Source organism: Atractosteus spatula, chromosome 2, assembly GCF_055471065.1.
Source record: "Atractosteus spatula isolate fAtrSpa1 chromosome 2, fAtrSpa1.hap1, whole genome shotgun sequence".
Classification (NCBI taxonomy): Eukaryota; Metazoa; Chordata; class Actinopteri; order Semionotiformes; family Lepisosteidae; genus Atractosteus; species Atractosteus spatula.
In genome coordinates this window covers 49,147,696-49,166,648 of record NC_142707.1, presented here as the reverse complement: position 1 = coordinate 49,166,648, position 18,953 = coordinate 49,147,696, and the positions used below count along the sequence as shown (strand labels likewise).

Sequence of the window (18,953 nt, the reverse complement as noted above, 5' to 3'; positions counted from 1 at the left end):
GTAGAGACACCCCATCTCCCTGCTGTCACCCCTCAGTGTACTGACTGACCCCTCTCTCTGTAGAGACACCCCATCTCCCTGCTGTCACCCCTCAGTGTACTGACTGACCCCTCTCTGTAGAGACACCCCATCTCCCTGCTGTCACCCCTCAGTGCCCTGACTGACCCCTCTCTCTGTAGAGACACCCCATCTCCCTGCTGTCACCCCTCAGTGCCCTGACTGACCCCTCACTCTGTAGAGACACCCCATCTCCCTGCTGTCACCCCTCAGTGCCCTGACTGACCCCTCTCTCTGTAGAGACACCCCATCTCCCTGCTGTCACCCCTCAGTGCCCTGACTGACCCCTCTCTCTGTAGAGACACCCCATCTCCCTGCTGTCACCCCTCAGTGCCCTGACTGACCCCTCTCTCTGTAGAGACACCCCATCTCCCTGCTGTCACCCCTCAGTGCCCTGACTGACCCCTCTCTCTAGAGACACCCCATCTCCCTGCTGTCACCCCTCAGTGCCCTGACTGACCCCTCTCTCTGTAGAGACACCCCATCTCCCTGCTGTCACCCCTCAGTGTACTGACTGACCCCTCTCTCTGTAGAGACACCCCATCTCCCTGCTGTCACCCCTCAGTGTACTGACTGACCCCTCTCTCTGTAGAGACACCCCATCTCCCTGCTGTCACCCCTCAGTGCCCTGACTGACCCCTCTCTCTGTAGAGACACCCCATCTCCCTGCTGTCACCCCTCAGTGCCCTGACTGACCCCTCTCTCTGTAGAGACACCCCATCTCCCTGCTGTCACCCCTCAGTGTACTGACTGACCCCTCTTTCTGTAGAGACACCCCATCTCCCTGCTGTCACCCCTCAGTGCCCTGACTGACCCCTCTCTCTGTAGAGACACCCCATCTCCCTGCTGTCACCCCTCAGTGTACTGACTGACCCCTCTCTCTGTAGAGACACCCCATCTCCCTGCTGTCACCCCTCAGTGTACTGACTGACCCCTCTCTGTAGAGACACCCCATCTCCCTGCTGTCACCCCTCAGTGCCCTGACTGACCCCTCTCTCTGTAGAGACACCCCATCTCCCTGCTGTCACCCCTCAGTGTACTGACTGACCCCTCACTCTGTAGAGACACCCCATCTCCCTGCTGTCACCCCTCAGTGCCCTGACTGACCCCTCTCTCTGTAGAGACACCCCATGTCCCTGCTGTCACCCCTCAGTGTACTGACTGACCCCTCACTCTGTAGAGACACCCCATCTCCCTGCTGTCACCCCTCAGTGTACTGACTGACCCCTCACTCTGTAGAGACACCCCATCTCCCTGCTGTCACCCCTCAGTGCCCTGACTGACCCCTCTCTCTGTAGAGACACCCCATCTCCCTGCTGTCACCCCTCAGTGTACTGACTGACCCCTCACTCTGTAGAGACACCCCATCTCCCTGCTGTCACCCCTCAGTGCCCTGACTGACCCCTCTCTCTGTAGAGACACCCCATCTCCCTGCTGTCACCCCTCAGTGCCCTGACTGACCCCTCTCTCTGTAGAGACACCCCATCTCCCTGCTGTCACCCCTCAGTGCCCTGACTGACCCCTCACTCTGTAGAGACACCCCATCTCCCTGCTGTCACCCCTCAGTGTACTGACTGACCCCTCACTCTGTAGAGACACCCCATCTCCCTGCTGTCACCCCTCAGTGCCCTGACTGACCCCTCTCTCTGTAGAGACACTCCATCTCCCTGCTGTCACCCCTCAGTGTACTGACTGACCCTCTGTCTCCCTGTGGCTCTGTGTTTTCCAGCCGGAGTCTCGGATGCTGTCCTGGTTGTAGTTCCTGCTGAGACTATTGATCTCTTTCCTGCAGCTGACAGAGCTCCAGGGCTGTAATGGGAGGCATCAGGCCCAGAGCATGTTCTGCACAGCCAGGACTCCATACTGACTGAACACACTGCAAGTGTTCAGTACCTCCAGGCCCAGGGGGCTCTGGCTGATTTTTAATAAGAAACAACAAATAACAAAATGCCAAATAAATGTCTGACACAATATAAAATGAGCCCCTAAAGGAATGTGTTGAATAACTGTAATATTAGGAGATTTCTTTCTTAAAGTTTACACACAGTCACACACACTGGCATTGAACACATTCACACACACACAACCACACACTCACACAGTTACACACACTCTCATACAGTCACATACACACGTTTACAGGCATCAAGCACGTTCACACACACACACACAGTCACACACACTCGCACTGTCACTCACACACTCCCTCTCACTCGCACACAGTCGCACACACTTGCACTGTCACTCACACGCTCCCTCTCACTCGCACACAGTCACACTGTCGCTCACACGCTCCCTCTCACTCGCACACAGTCACACACTCACACGCTCCCTTTCACTCGCACACAGTCACACACTCACTGTCGCTCACACGCTCCCTCTCACTCGCACACACTTGCACTGTCACTCACACTATCCCTCTCACTCGCACACAGTTGTACACACTCGCACTGTTGCTCACACACACTCTCACTGTCGCTCACACGCTCCCTCTCACTCACACACAGTCGCACATACTCTCACTGTCACTCACACGCTCCCTCTCACTCTCACACAGTCGCACACACTCGCACTGTCACTCACACGCTCCCTCTCACTCGCACACGGTCACACACACTTTCACTGTCACTCACACGCTCCCTCTCACCCGCACACAGTCACACTATCGCTCACACGCTTCCTCTCACTCGCACACAGTCACACACAGTCACAATGTCCCTCACACGCTCCCTTTCACTCACACACAGTCGCATACACTCGCACTGTCGCTCACACGCTCCCTCTCACTCGCACACAGTCACACTGTCGCTCACACCCTCCCTCTCACTCGCACACAGTCACACACTCACACTCTCCCTTTCACTCGCACACAGTCACACACTCACTGTCGCTCACACGCTCCCTCTCACTCGCACACACTTGCACTGTCACTCACACTATTCCTCTCACTCGCACACAGTCGTACACATTCGCACTGTTGCTCACACACACTCGCACTGTCGCTCACACACTCCCTCTCACTCACACACGGTCACACACACTCTCACTGTCGCTCACACGCTCCCTCTCACTCGCACACGGTCACACACACTCTCACTGTCGCTCACACGCTCCCTCTCACTCGCACACAGTCACACTGTCGCTCACACGCTCCCTCTCACTCGCACACAGTCACACACAGTCACAATGTCCCTCACACGCTCCCTCTCACTCGCACACAGTCACATACACTCGCACTGTCGCACACACGCTCCCTCTCACTCACACACAGTCGCACACACTCGCACTGTCCCTCACACTCGCACAGTCACACACTCACATGCTCCCTTTCACTCGCACACAGTCACACACTCACTGTCGCTCACACGCTCCCTCTCACTCACACACAGTCGCACACACTCGCACTGTCACTCACACGCTCCCTCTCACTCGCACACGGTCACACACACTCGCACTGTCGCTCACACGCTCCCTCTCACTCGCACACAGTCAAACTCACTAGCACTGTCACTCACATGCTCCCTCTCACTCGCACACAGTCACACACACTGGCACTGTCGCTCACACACACTCGCACTGTCGCTCACACGCTCCCTCTCACTCACACACAGTCACACACTAGCACTGTCACTCACATGCTCCCTCTCACTTGCACACAGTCACACACACTCGCACTGTCGCTCACACGCTCCCTCTCACTCGCACACAGTCACACACACTCTCACTGTCACTCACATGCTCCCTCTCACTCGCACACAGTCACACACACTCGCACTGTCCCTCACACGCTCCCTCTCACTCGCACACGGTCACACACACTCTCACTGTCGCTCACACGCTCCCTCTCACTCACACACAGTCACACACACTTGCACTGTCACTCACACACAGTTGCACACACGTGCACTGTCACTCACACTATCCCTCTCACTCGCACACAGTCGCACACACTCGCACTGTCACTCACACACAGTTGCACACACTTGCACTGTCACTCACACTATCCCTCTCACTCGCACACAGTCGCACACACTCGCAGTATTGCTCACACTATCCCTCTCACTTGCACACACTCACACACACTCACACTTTTCTTGATTCCTGTTCCATTGTGGACGAAGGTGGCAGGTCCAGCCACAAGCTCCTGGGCGTTCACCCCTGTGGGCTGCAGGCAGGAGCCAGCGCTCTCACTGAGCCTTCAGAGAGGATTCTGGGATTGAGCCAAGTCGGTGACAGAGATCACTCAGGATGGCAGCAGCCGCGCGGTGGGAGCAGAGCGAGCAGATGGCTGCGATCCTAATTGGAGACAAGGAATCACTGCTTTGTTTGAAAAAACACCCTGCCCACCCCCTCCTGCAGCCGGTGGGGGCAGTCTCCGCAGAGCCAAGGGCTGCTGGCTGATGGGCAGAGAGGTCACATCAAGCATGCAGGCGGCATCTTGAGCAGCCGGCCTCTGCGCCAGAGGAGAGCTCGGCGAATCACACGTCTCGTGTAGTGCTGGGAGCACAGAAGGGATTTCTCCGCAGGGCCAAGACAGGGGTGTAATTAACACTCACACAAGTGCGGAAAATAGAAAAAAATATTGCTAATAAAATCAGCTCCCCGTTTGAGAATCACTCTGCGAAATCTAATCACAGTTTGACGGGCATGTTGCTGATGGTGCCCGTGCTCCTTAATTAATTCTCTGCCAGCAGATTGTCCTGCCAAGCCTCGGCAAACCAGGGGTGGTAAATAAGTTAACCCCCTCCTTGCTGCCCCGGTTGTGTGGCTGAGGGGTCATGGCCACTGATGGCTTTGCTGCTTTTGGGGCTCCCCTGTCTGGGCTGTACCCCGACATTGTGCAAACTTGATTAAGTGCATCACAGTAGAGGGGTGTGCATTACAGGTTCACCCCACTCCCGTGTTAGTGCCCCCCAGTGGTTAGGGCAATTATAGAATTCGAATTTGAACTTTTTGTTTTTACGGAGCTGGCTTGGGCTCCGTACAGAGATCCCGTTGTGAAGCTGGCTTGTAAAACATGCCAGGATTTCAGGAATGACCATGCCGGAGCAGAAGCAGCCTGCGGACAACCCCTCTCGGTCCTGCTCCTGTCCCGCTCGGATCACAGCCCCCTGGCAGTCCCGGGACAGAGCAGGGCTGATGGACACTGGCCATCACACAGCCCCTTCTCCAGCACCAGTCCCCAGTCCCTGTCCTGCTGCCCCAATCCAATCAAACGGACTCTCAGGCAGCCTGCGGAGCTGCAGAAGAGCTGCTTGGCTGTGTGTGGTCAGAGGTTCCAGGGAGAAGGGATCAGCCCTGGGGACTGTTCATTTATTCATTTCTTTCCTTTATTTTAATTGTATAATGTTAGCATGCCCAGAGGGGTTGGGCAGCCAGTTGACCTTGGACCCCTAGAGGTTTTTTTTCTCCTTACTGAGGAGTTTTTGGTTTCTCTTCAGGTCTTTTCTGTTCTGTATTCACAACATGTATGGTCACTTGCTGTGATAAGTGCCTTGGGGCAACCTTGTTGTGAAAGGCGCTATGTAAAAATAAATTGAATTGAATTGACTGTTCAGTAAGCACTGGGGGTGATTCAGATCCCTCTCGCTTGCTGGCCTCAGTGGAACTATCTGACCAGACCACCCCACTGACCCCTCGCTGTGGCTGAGGTGTGTATCACTGCAGGGGGCTGACTAGGAGGACTGCTCAGTCTACCTCAGTTGATTCCAAAACTATAAATACAGTGTGGTAAAAACAATTTAAACAAGCAGTCGGTGCAGTACTTGTGTGTGGAGTAGCCCTGTTGTGTGTGCAGTGTGTTACTGTAGACAGTACTGTGTGTGGAGCAGTGTGTTACTGTAGACAGTGCTGTGTGTGCAGTAGCCCTTTTGTGTGTGCAGTGTGTTACTGTAGACAGTGCTGTGTGTGGAGCAGGCCTGTTGTTTGTGCAGTGTGTTACTGTAGTCAGTGCTGTGTGTGGAGCAGTGTGTTACTGTAGACAGTGCTGTGTGTGAAGTGTTTTACTGTAGATAGCTGTTGTTTAGTGTTCCAGTCAAAGCTCACTGGTCTGTTGTCTTGTGTCTCACTCTCTTCAGTGGTGTGTTATACTGCAGGCTGTGTGCTCTCTGACAGCTCTTCTACAGGCCTCCTGACTCAGGCCTGTCTCACTCTCTTCAGTGGTGTGTTATACTGCAGGCTGTGTGCTCTCTGACAGCTCTTCTACAGGCCTCCTGACACAGGCCTGTCTCACTCTCTTCAGTGGTGTGTTATACTGCAGGCTGTGTGCTCTCTGACAGCTCTTCTACAGGCCTCCTGACTCAGGCCTGTCTCACTCTCTTCAGTGGTGTGTTATACTGCAGGCTGTGTGCTCTCTGACAGCTCTTCTACAGGCCTCCTGACTCAGGCCTGTCTCACTCTCTTCAGTGGTGTGTTATACTGCGGGCAGTGTTGTCTCTGACAGCTCTTCTACAGGCCTCCTGACTCAGGCCTGTCTCACTCTCTTCAGTGGTGTGTTATACTGCAGGCTGTGTGGTCTCTGACAGCTCTTCTACAGGCCTCCTGACTCAGGCCTGTCTCACTCTCTTCAGTGGTGTGTTATACTGCAGGCTGTGTGCTCTCTGACAGCTCTTCTCCAGGCCTCCTGACGCAGGCCTGTCTCACTCACTCTCTTCAGTGGTGTGTTATACTGCAGGCTGTGTGCTCTCTGACAGCTCTTCTCCAGGCCTCCTGACGCAGGCCTGTCTCACTCTCTCTCTTCCTGCCTGTCTGATCCTTGCAGGTGGTGTTTGAGGGGGTGCGTGGCTCGGGCTTCGAAGGAGACATTGCGATCGACGATGTGTCCGTGACCAAGGGCCGGTGTAAACAGGACAACCCGATCTCCAACACAGGTGCGTACCACTCCCCGGCTGGGTGATGCTGCTTGATACCTCTCTCCGCTGCCTGGCCTGCTGCTGACTCTCCTGGAGAAGGGGAGGTGACGCAGAGAGTGTGGGATTAAGGGAGATTGACAGAGCAGAAAGAACCTCACGAACTGCAGGTGTTGCAGATGCTGAGCATGTCTGGCTGGGCGGTAGATCTGGGCAGGACTCCAGCCCAGAGAGTCATGGAGCCGAGCACACAGAGCAAGGAGTTCAGCTCAACTGCCCAAACGGCCAAGGAGGTTTCTGGAGATCCCAGTGCAAGTCTGCTTCAGACATCCGGATCTGCAAGACTGCTCATTAAAAAGGAGGGGGGACACCGATCGGATCACAATCTTCTCATTAACAAATGGGTGTCAGCAGCAAAGCCCCGAGCTTCTGAGAGAGTTAGTGTCCATGACAACGACTGAGGACGAAACACTAATATATAAAGAACAGAGCGGTAGCTTGCAAACACCTCCTGCGGAAACAAAGCGAGCCAGTGGGAGTCAGTGAAGAACACAGTGAATTATTTATTAATCTGGAAAGAGGAAAGCACGCTGCCAGCAGGAGGGAGCAGAGCTGAGGAGAGAGACAGACAGGTAATTAGAGCTGTGAGATTCAACACACACACAACACACTTACTGCACACAAAGCACACACGACACACAGCCCACACGACACGTACTACACACACAGACACACAACACACACACTGAATTATCCTTCTGGAAAGAGGAAAGCGCACTGCCAGCAGGAGAGAGCAGAGCTGAGGAGAGAGACAGACAGGTAATTAGAGCTGTGAGATTCAACACAGACACACTTACTGCACACACAGACACACACACATGACACACATACTGCACGCAGACACACAAGACACACGTATTGCGCACACAAGACACACTGAATTATTTAATAATCTGGAAAGAGGAAAGCACGCTGCCAGCAGGAGAGAGCAGAGCTGAGGAGAGAGACAGACAGGTAATTAGAGCTGTGAGATTCAACACACACACACACAGAACATACTTACTGCACTCACAGACACGCACAACATACTTACTGCACACACAGACACACATGTACTGCACACAGAATACACACACGACACAGACACACACATATGAGACACAAACTTCACACTTGGACACGCACACGACACATGCACATGTACACACTGCACACACCGACAAACAACAAAATATGGTACACTCATACAAACATATGTCACCTATACTCCTCACACAGGTATATACACATGACACACAGATAAGACAAACTCCGACAGGCACACAGAGAGAGAGACAGAGGCAAGTCTCTCCAGTAGAATCAGGTACTTCTAAAAACAGAGTTGCAAGACTGGTGTACAGGTGTGAGTCAGGGCAGGGGTACTCTAGCGTACAGGTGTGAGTCAGGGAAGCCACATTCTGGTGTCCAGGTGTGAGTCAGGGCAGCCAGACTCTGGTGTACAGGTGTGACTCAGGGCAGGGGGACTCTGGCGTACAGGTGTGACTCAGGGCAGGGGTACTCTAGCGTACAGGTGTGAGTCAGGGAAGCCACATTCTGGCGTACAGGTGTGAGTTAGGGCAGCCGGACTCTGGTGTACAGGTGTGACTCAGGGCAGGGGGACTCTGGTGTACAGGTGTGACTCAGGGCAGGGGGACTCTGGCGTACAGGTGTGACTCAGGGCAGGGGTACTCTAGCGTACAGGTGTGAGTCAGGGAAGCCACATTCTGGTGTCCAGGTGTGAGTCAGGGCAGCCAGACTCTGGTGTACAGGTGTGACTCAGGACTCGGGTACCCTGTATGGTAATATCCATGGTAAAAATATTGTTAACAATAATGCAAAGTAAGAACTATGTCCCCATTTAGTAAACAACAATGAGCTGCAGAAGTAATAGAAATCATCTGCCATAAGGATTGGCTTTCAGACTCACACTGCTTTGTGACAGAGTTCCAGAGAGCTATCCCTACCTCCCATGTACCCTTCTCCTTTGTAAACCCTGACGCTTGGGCATATTCAGGGGTCAGGAGCTGCCAGCGCAGTGACTCCTCTCTCCGCTCTCTGACCCAGTGAATGTGCGCTCTGTTCCAGCCTGTCGCTCAGCCCCAGGCAGGCAGCGCTCGGCGCTCCTGATGTCGTCCCTCTCTCCCTTCTGGTGGCTCTGCCGCAGCACGTCGGGGAGAATCTCGGCTCTCGCTGGCAGTCTGCGCATCAGCACAGACTCATCCATCATCCTGCGCCCGGAGCTGCACTGCTGCCAGGAGCTCGCAGACCACCTGTTGCCATTCCCTGCCCCTGCTCCTCATCGCACTGGTCTCTGTGTGCAAGGAGAGCACTTCCTCTCAATCAGTCGAAAAGACTGGATCCCCAGCTGGCCGGGGCAGTCCACAATCCAGGCTGTCCTCTCTAATCTGGGATTAATTGGTCCCAGTCGGGCCAGGCCACTGTCCCAGAGCGCTCTCGTGATGCAGTGGCTGGTGTAGTGCAGGCAAAGAAGTCGGGTGGAACGTCCCCTGATCACGGCTGAACAGCGCCCCCTGTCTGAGGTCTGACACCTGCTCACACGCTGTCAGTAAGTGGGAGCTGTGTCTGTCCCCAGTTGAGCACCGTCCGCTCAAATTAGACACTTCGCCCATGGAGAAGTCTCATTTAGGAGAAGTCCGAACACCAGCTGGCAGATTAGGGCTTGTAGGCTTGAAAAGAGAAAGGTTTGTCAAGATGCTAAATTAATTTAAAAAAAATAATAAAACCAACGGTGAGCAGCACCTGTCCTGAGGAATCCCTGCTGACTCCGCTCAGACAGCAGCTGCAGGTGTGTGCGTGTCAGGAGACGGGAGACGGGAGACAGGAGAGAGGCACAGCTCGCTCTGGGAACGCACACACCCACACGGATCGGACCTCCGGAGCTCGGAGCACTGGAGCAGGCCAGGGAGGGACTCTCCCAGCTCCCAACTTTGGCCACCCTTCAGAGGTCCTTGAGAGAGACATCGGGAGCCGCGTGCTGGCCGCTCAACCGCTTTTTTATAGAAACGGAAGGGAAAAAAAAAGCTTTATTATGAATACATTGATTTTCTGCCAGCAGGAAAAACCCTTGATATAAATTCATATTGATCTTTTAAATATAATATCTGTTCTTTATTTATTAAACTCATTTACAGGCAGCTTGCATGGCTAATGTTCAGCACAGGAAGGAGGGGTGAGGGTCCTAGAACTGTCAAGAGCAGGATGCAATTCTTACGTCCCTGTTGCCCGGTAACAGTTCGGCTGACAGAGCCCTTGGAATCCTTTGTGTATGATATCTAGTAATGGCCCTGACCCCAGCTCGCTCTGGTAATGATCCTGACCCCTAACGGCCCTTAGTAGTGTAATGTATCTCTGCCTATAATGAGTTAGGTCCCCAGGTACCTGAGTGCTGAATGGTGGACTTAAGCAAACCTCCTTACCAACACATCAAAAGCTAATTCTGTGTGCAAGAGTCTCATGGGGCGCTCATGAAAACAAAGCAGTAAAAATGAGATGGTGTGATGTCAGCTCTTACCCAACCCTAAATCAAGCTGTACCATTTTAATGACAAATCAATAAAATATGGTAATATGTCAGACTAATGGATCCTGTGCCATGGCAGGCAGCAGGGTGTGGCTAGAAGACAGAACAGTTACAGGAAGCAGGAAGCAGGGTGTGGCTAGAAGACAGAACAGTTACAGGAAGCAGGAAGCAGGGTGTGGCTAGAAGACAGGTCAGTTACAGGAAGCGGGAAGCAGGGTGTGGCTAGAAGACAGGTCAGTTACAGGAAGCAGGAAGCAGGATGTGGCTTGAAGACAGGTCAGTTACTGGGAGCAGGAAGCAGGGTGTGGCTTGAAGACAGGTCAGTTACTGGGAGCAGGAAGCAGGGTGTGGCTAGAAGACAGGACAGTTACAGGAAGCAGGAAGCAGGCAGCAGGGTGTGGCTAGAAGACAGGTCAGTTACAGGAAGCAGGAAGCAGTGTGTGGCTAGAAGACAGGACAGTTGCAGGAAGCAGGCAGCAGGGTGTGGCTAGAAGACAGTTCAGTGGCAAGAAGCAGGAAGCAGAAAGTCATGGTGAATTGTGTGCCACAGTGTGGAAACCAACCCTGTTGTTCATGTCTGTGTGCTTTCTGTTTCAGCAGTCCTTCCCGGCAGAGCCTCAGAGCTGCTGCCACTTCCTCTCAGCGCCCTGCTGGCCTGCTCCCTCTTCTCCGCCCTTCTCCTCTCAAGATGATGAGTCCACAGAGCGCCCCCTGTCTGCCGAGGCTGGCACTGCCCCGCCGTGAGCTCTCTCTTTGCTGTCTTCTTCCCCTGTTTCTTCCCACCCTCTTCTGCCATCTCTTGCCCCCACTCCGCCCACGCTCATCCTACTGTAAGCCCCCTGTCCTGCTCTCCCTACCCCTGCACTCTTCCTGCTGGACTGTTCCTTCCTCTCTCTTTCCTTCCCATTGTGCCCACTCCCACGGTCTCTGCTGTGAGACCGCCGTCATTTCTCTGCTGCCCTCCTCCTCTTATTCAACACTTCATGCCCTCTCGTGCCCCCTTTGCCCCACCCCGGACACCAAAGTGTCGAACACTCTACCAAAGATGCTGAAGGACCTGCGGAGGAGGGGGGGCTCCCCAGGAGAGGCACACCTGAGAGGCGTTAGCAGTCTGGCCCAAAGCGGCTTGGCGCTGCAGCCAGAACTGCTTCCTCGTGTCGGACCCTGCTGGGCCACCAGGAGGACCAAGGAGAATTGTGTATCAAAAAAAGACAAACTCTTCGTAGAAACAAGAAACAAACGTAACAAAAGAAGCACAAATTTCTACTGTTTTTTTGTTGTTTGAAAACCTGTCTGTGAACCGTTCCCTTCGCCCTCTCGCACCTGCATCCTTCCCCCAGGACCTGGGCTGCCGCTTGAGTTTGGGGTGTCAGGGCAGGGTGAGGGGGCACCTGTGCCCCCCCAGCAGCTGCAGCAGAGACAGCGCTTTGCTTCTGCCTTCACTTACTCCATATACTCCGCGCCGGCTGCATGTGTGATAGTGCGACCACCTGCCTGCTGTGCTGCAGAACTCGACACCCCACCCGGTCTGGCGCCACCCTGCTGCTGACATCACCTGATTGCAGATTTTCAACGTGTGGATCAGCCCCCTGCTGCTTGCACACACCCACACAACCACATCTCCACGGACATGGACCCCCCAATGCCACAGCAGATGTTGTGGACAAGACTGAGTCCTTGGCGGTTGTGTAACAGGACTGTGTTAAAGGACTGCCTTGCAGCTGGCTCTAGCAGGAGAAAAAGGAATTCTGTGAAATCCCCCAAATGTTCCAGAGGTCTGACTTCACTGTGCAACCAGGACAGATACCTCTGCTCCCTCTAGGGCTCTGCCGGTCACCCTTTAGACTTGTGGCCAGTGGACATATATCTCTCTCCTGTGCACGGGAGGCCAGTCAGAACCCTGGAGATAGTCTGGAGGAGAGAGAGATTGTATTCCTGTTGTCAGAGCCCTGGGGAGATTCTCGAGGTAGAAGGGACTGTTTTCCCGTTGTCAGAGCCCTGGAGACAGTCTGGAGGAGGGAGGGATTGTTTTCCCGTTGTCAGAGCCCTGGAGACAGTCTGGAGGAGGGAGGGATTGTATTCCCATTGTCAGAGTCTCAAGAGGAGAGTCTCGAGGAGGAAGGGATTGTTTTCTCATTGTCAGAGCCCTGCAGACAGTCTGGAGGAGGGAGGGATTGTATTCCCATTCTCAAATCTGTTTTATCATTACTGCTCCCAACTCCAGAATCTGTCTTTCCCTTTTATCACTGTCCCAGCTCTAGGCATCTGTACTCCTGCTGGAGTCTCTGATTGTCTCCATCTTAGTCCTGCTACCATATGAAGGGCCAGAATCTCTCCTTTCCTCACCCCTCATCTGTTGTTGCTAACGTCTTATTTTATTCTCATATATTTGAAGTGTGGGTCATTATAAATGTGGCTGGAGACTGCCTGTCAGTTTTCTTCTTAGTAAGCAGGGCTGGGCAGCTCTGGTCCTGCAGAGTATTATATAGTCTATAGTTTGATAGGTCAAGGACTGAGAACATGGTTGGGTTGTGATTTGTTTATTCAATTCATTCATTCAGTCATGTCAGGAATAGCTAGCTGTGGGCCTTGCGACATACAGAGAGTTGACATTTTCTTTTCAAGTGATCTCTTAACTACCCCGCTGAGCAAATCACCTTTGTAAATGGTCAAAATCAAATTGTTTGAACTGCCAATTGAAGAATGACCCTAAAACTGGACTGCAGTTCTCCAGGACCAGACTCAGCCTCTCCTGCTGTAGGGATGACTTTCCTTGAAACAGTGCTCAGACAGTGGTCTTGCATGTGAATTCGATCAGCCCTGCATATACTCACTGGTCACATTGTACCTGTTAATGAAGTATTTAGCTCTTTAGACACTAGACGATCAATCGCCAACACATTTAAAACTCTTCCACTTAATGAGGATTCCAGTTCAACTGACTCCAGATGCAGACTTTTACAGAAGTCTTGTTCAGTAAGTGAGTCCTTGCAGACAGTGTTCAGTAAATGTGCGCTTACAGATGCAGGGTTCAGTAAGTGAGCTAATACAGACACGGTGTTTAGTAAATGAGCTAATACAGACACGGTATTTAGTAAATGAGCTCTCATTGATGTGATGTTCAGTAAATGAACTCTTATAGACACAGTGTTCAGTAAATGCGAACCTGCAAGAGGCTGTGGTCATTCTGGACCATGCTGCTGATGACAGAATGAGCACTGGTAAACAAGGCTGAAGCTGCGGTGTCTTCACTTTCCTTCTGGGACTACTGAAGGTTCAGCACTGGGAGCTTTGAATCATTTCCAAAGCGTTTGCTTTTGTACATGGTTTCCATGTGTCAGAGCTCCAGCACATTTCCATTGGAGCACCCCTACCAGGCTCCAATGGAACTCAACTAGGAGCCCCCCTGCTGCCCCACTCTTCTGCCCGCCCTGTGGGGGCTGTGATCGGGGTAGCAGGGTGCGGGCCCTACCTCCATTGATTTTCAACAGGGCTGACATTTGGGGGTCTGTTCTCACTCCTGCACCCCAGCTCAGCTGCTGAGAGCCCATGGACCGGGCTTCCTAATAATTCAGCCAGGGAGCACAGAATAAGAGTGCTACTGCTTTCCTGTGTAATACAGATTTTGAGGAAAGCTGCACAAGTCCTTAGCCAGCCCAGGGCCCTGCAGCTGCAGACTGCAGACATCAAGATTTCTATGTAAGTATATATATATACTGACAGCAAAACTAGATAAACACAGCTCTTTGAGCTAATTATGATGTTTCTTTGTTTCGTTTTCCTTACGCTCAGACCTCAGCATAGCTGCTTAGCATCAGTGACACAGAGGCAGACTGTGGACTCTTGCCAGCTCTCATGCAGAAATCCCAGTCCGTCAGACGGTCAGTTGGTCAGTCACCCATGCCTTTGGTCATGCCTTTGGTCCTGGTTAAAGATCGGGTGTCGTTTCATCATTGTTCGTGACACGTCAGCAGCCGGTGAAGAGCTGGGAAGACACAGAGGACAGGAGAGCCCGTGAACGAACGTGTTCTCACAGGTCGAACTGTTTAATTCACCCGTTTGAAAACTAGTTTCAGTGCCCTTCAAAGAATGTGTCTCTGATTCATGCAGTGGAGAAGGGTACCATGTGCAGTGTGTGAAACTCTCTGAGATGCTGCGTGGACTTCTCTGATACTCAAAAGCAGCAGCGATATGCTGCACCAGGTTGCTATCTCATCTGATTCGCAGAAATGAATGATCTTGACATTTTCCAGGGTGCCATCTGTGTCCCCCAGTGATCCCAGAGTCAGTCCCTCCTTCTCTCCAGGCTGCATGGGCTCTCCCTGCCACTCTGAGGTCAGCCTGTTCCCAGGCATGGCTGGGAAGCTGCAGCAGGCTGGATTAAACTGGATGTTAGCAGCATTAATACAGCAGCAGGCACTTTGTTGGCTCCGACTATCATGTTTTCTTGAGTTCAGCTGTTTTTAAATGGATAGAAAGCTTTTTCACAGCAAGCGCCATATCTCACCCCTTCACCTGCCCGTTTCCTGTGCAGGTTGTCATGAATGTACAGATTGTTCGCGAGAGGGTGACGAGCACATTGGCCAGTCTCTTGGAGTGGCTATCCTTGACATCCCTCTCCTGCAGCAGACTCTGACTTTAACACTCCAGTAAGGAGGGACTGACTGCCGGGTTGCTGGCGCCAATGTCTGCCTGTGTTCCCGGTTGCTCTGTACGGCCTGGTACATCGCCGCTGGGAGTCCGGAGCCACTGCCCGGAGAGCCGCTGCCCTGCCACAGCTGTGCCCTCTGCACTGGCGCGGTCCTCCCATCAGAGTGCTGGGTCGGTGTATATTCTAGATCATGTATCAGAAAAAATATTTTAGAGGAACAAATATATTTGAAAGCAAATAAAGGAATAAAAGAAAATAAATGAATAATGCCTTCGCTCTCCTGATTTTTCATTCTCCAGACCCTCTCTGCAGGATGCTGTGTAGGGGAAGACGCCTGCAGCGTGGCCGTGCTCTTCTACAGAGGGCTTCCTGTGTAGCCCCCTGGCTTGAGCCATAGTGACTGCAGAGTAAAATACGGTCAAGCACAGTGAAAGAGACAGGCCTTTCCTGAGAGGAACACTGCCTTTCTCCTGTTCTTCAGTTTGAATTTGTCTGTTAAATGTGCTGTTTATACCAATGTTCCTTTTGTACACATGGACAACAACTACTGGATTGTCGTGTGGGGAAAGAGGCAGAGGTAGAGTTAGGGTCAGGTTAAGGTTTAGGGTTAGGGTCAAAGATATTTTGATGCAATAGGGTTAGGGTTAGGCTCTTAAAATAGGTTATCCGAACCAGCAGACACATCGACAGCACAGTCCGTAAGGTTCCAAAGGGGCTTCTTCATTTACAAAAGACAGAACAAATTAATCACCACAAAGCAAAATAAACTCAATAAACGCTTGGCTCTTTGTTGAAATGCTACCTAAATCTTATGTACAATCCATAAAATACTAGAAAACAGGCAGCTAAGCTGCTTACCGGTAAAAATTAAAAACAGACAATTGTATGGCTCTTTTATCTCTCACAAACAAGTACTCACTCAGAATCTTTCTTGTATTAAAAGCTACTTCTCCCTTTTTACTTTTTGGTCAACTGCCACATCTTTGCCCATTCAGTAGTCAGCTTATATAGTCTGGGGAAGGGAACATAGCTGCTCCCCGCTTTACTGATCGCTATCAGCCTTCATTTTGGTAGGGGCAAAGATGTCTAAAAAGCACAATACATTATGGAGAAAGTACCGCCCTTCTAAGACCCTGCTCCTGAAGGCATCACAATATCATTTATTATCACAATATTACATCACAGTTCACTTTTACATTTAGTAACATGAAATAGAAATTGCAGCATTGATGTAACAATAATAAGGCTTAAGAAATACTTTCAAAATTACTCCAAGACCAAATCACAAATAACATTCTTCACTTTCCAGGAAAGGGGTCCAGGAAAGGGCTTGGATAGAATGATGCAGTTAGACCCCTGTGGATCCTGATGTTCCAAAAGTGATGTCCCCAAAATGTGGGGAACAAGGATCCTTGAACTAAAATTCAAGTGTGACCCTCAGCTCGAGCCAGTGATGCTCTTTGTCTTCCCTGTTGTCCATTTTCCCTAACGCATGAAATCTTCTCAGTTTTTCATAAACACAACTCTTCTTCCTTAACCAGGTACACATGGGGCACATCACTGGCCAGTGTACCGGGGCTTGGCATCCTGAGCCAGTTACAGAGGTGATAGCACCCATTGAAAGCATTGTGACTAGCCCTGACACAGAAGGGGTCAGGTCTTTCAAAATAGAGGACTTGCCTTCTGTCTAGGGAGTGGAGTTGTGTGTGTTCAGAGCCCATGATCAACTGGGATCGAATGCCAGCAAGAGCAGGGAGCTGCCCTCATCACACAAACAAACACACTCACATGCAGAAACATTCACACAAACAAGGCACACGTATACACACACGCACATACATACAAGCAAAGACATAAGCAGATGGAAACACATGAACGCAAACACAGGCAATCTGGAGATGTGTATCTGTACAATAATGTCACAAAATGAAACATCCAGCATGTAATTCTGACCAAACGTGGCCATGGAACAGGTTCAATGATCAGCACACAGAGCAGTGTTTCGGTCCTCTGCTGGGCACCAGGACCACTCCCAGTGAGAGGCTTCGGGTCCTGTGACATTCCAGAGTCTGCAGGGCAGTGCATGAAAGAAGCAGGGCAGCTTGCCAGTAAACACGGAGGTAAAGGTAGAGGTATTGAATATTAAATGCTCTTGAGAGAGGATGCTTTCATCTTTTTCGTTCTGCAAGGGTTGCAAAGCAGGATGTGTCACATCTGTTTGTTCCAAATTTGGAGTCACAGGAGGGCTGAAGGGGGCAGTCAGTCTTGAGTTTCTTACCCTGGGTGAAATTGTCTAAAAAACCCAATCTCTCTCCCTAGCATTTGAAAGAGCCTACATGTGGCTCTGTGGTTGTGTGGAAGAAAGGTCTGGAAAACAGACTGCTGAACACTCTTCTCTTTCACACACCTCCTGACAGCCAACAGGAGGTCTCCACTCAATGCGGATGACGAATTAACTCTTGAGATTAACTGTCTCATTGCTGGACAGGCATCTCCACTGTACCTCCGTCCCAGGACACAGGAACCCCACAGCCCAGGACACCCCACTGTGCACATCTCTGACGGCTGAAAGACACCATCTCCATTAGTCATTAGGGACACTAACAATGCTCCCTCCTGTTTGACAGCTTCCAATTTCGAGGTCCAGAGCCTCTCGTCTTCATTAGATCTGCCTGTGATAGCCCCTGCCTCTGGGGTTGAGGATCAGGGAAGAAGAGGAACAACTCTTCCTCCTCTGGATCAGCTTCGCCCTTCAGCTCTACAGGCGACACAGGGCCGGCTGTACATCTTGTGCCCAAGACCAGGCTTTCTTCCCAGCCCCTGCCCTTTGACCTCCGCACAGACTCTGACCCCCTTTGTCAGTAAAGACCTCACTTCTGAGCAGCCATCAGGCAGACTCTGTCAAAACTGTTGCAATTCTGTGTATGAAAACACTACAGGAAAACAACCTCACATGCGAGTGACGCGGTTGTAAGACTGCTGTGGTTTGGCTGCAATTTTTTAATCTTGTAATGTGGCTTCTGAGAATAATCAGAGCCTGGAAAGTGACAGATGGCCTGCAGCCAGATTGATCCTGGCCAGTGAAACTGAAAGGATCTTAGACCTGAAAGCTGAAGCGGACAGTACAGAAGAGATTCTGTGGAGCCTCTCCAACTGCAGAGCCCCTGTGTTCACACACTCCACACACCTGTCACACACTCTACACAGCCATCACACACTCCATACAGCCATCACACACTCTACACAGCCGTCACACACTCCACACAGCAATCAAACACTCTGCTCCACACAGCCGTCACACACTCTACACAGCCATCACACACTCTGCTCCACACAGCCATCACACACAGTGGTCTGGAGCTCTGATTAGGAGTCTCCTTGCCACTGACCGCCCTGGCCTCTGACCCGGAGACAGGGGCTCGGACGAGACGACACTGCCTGGGAGAGCTTCCTCAGACTTCCCAGGCGTGGGGAGAAAGGGTCATCGGCAAGGTCCAGAAGGATTCTGGGATTGATCTCCTGCTGCATTCCTTTCTTCAGTTCGGAACAAAAACGAGCTCTCGTCTGAGCGCAGCAGTGCTGCCTGGCCCTGCGCAGGTCAATACGCGCTCGATGAGGCCGAGGCGCAGGGTCCTAATCCCTCGATGTGTATGCGCAGACAGAGAGCGCTATCGACCTCACACTGCCTGGCCCATTCTTTTCTCATCAGAAATAATCACAGCATGGCAGAGAGAAAGAACGCGCTCGCGGTTCAGAGGGGCTGTTTCCACACGATCCCAGGGAGAGAAATCCGATGCCGGAGTTTTTGTTGAGGAGCC

The 18,953-nt window shown here is 51.9% G+C and overlaps 1 protein-coding gene across 3 annotated transcripts in view; it reads left to right on the top strand.

The window, feature by feature from the left end:
• The window catches only part of mdga1 (MAM domain containing glycosylphosphatidylinositol anchor 1), a 173,401-nt gene extending 158,002 nt beyond the window's left edge, over positions 1 to 15,399 (top strand). For 2 of the 3 annotated variants that reach the window (XM_088908737.1, XM_088908735.1), the window contains 2 exons: positions 6,818 to 6,926; positions 11,082 to 15,399. In XM_088908737.1, coding sequence (XP_088764863.1) covers positions 6,818 to 6,926; positions 11,082 to 11,176 — 204 coding nt within the window. In that variant the 3' untranslated portion in view covers positions 11,177 to 15,399. The remainder of the gene's footprint in view (positions 1 to 6,817; positions 6,927 to 11,081) is intronic. The other variant, XM_088908736.1, reaches the window with a different exon arrangement.
• Positions 15,400 to 18,953: the final 3,554 nt, after the last annotated feature.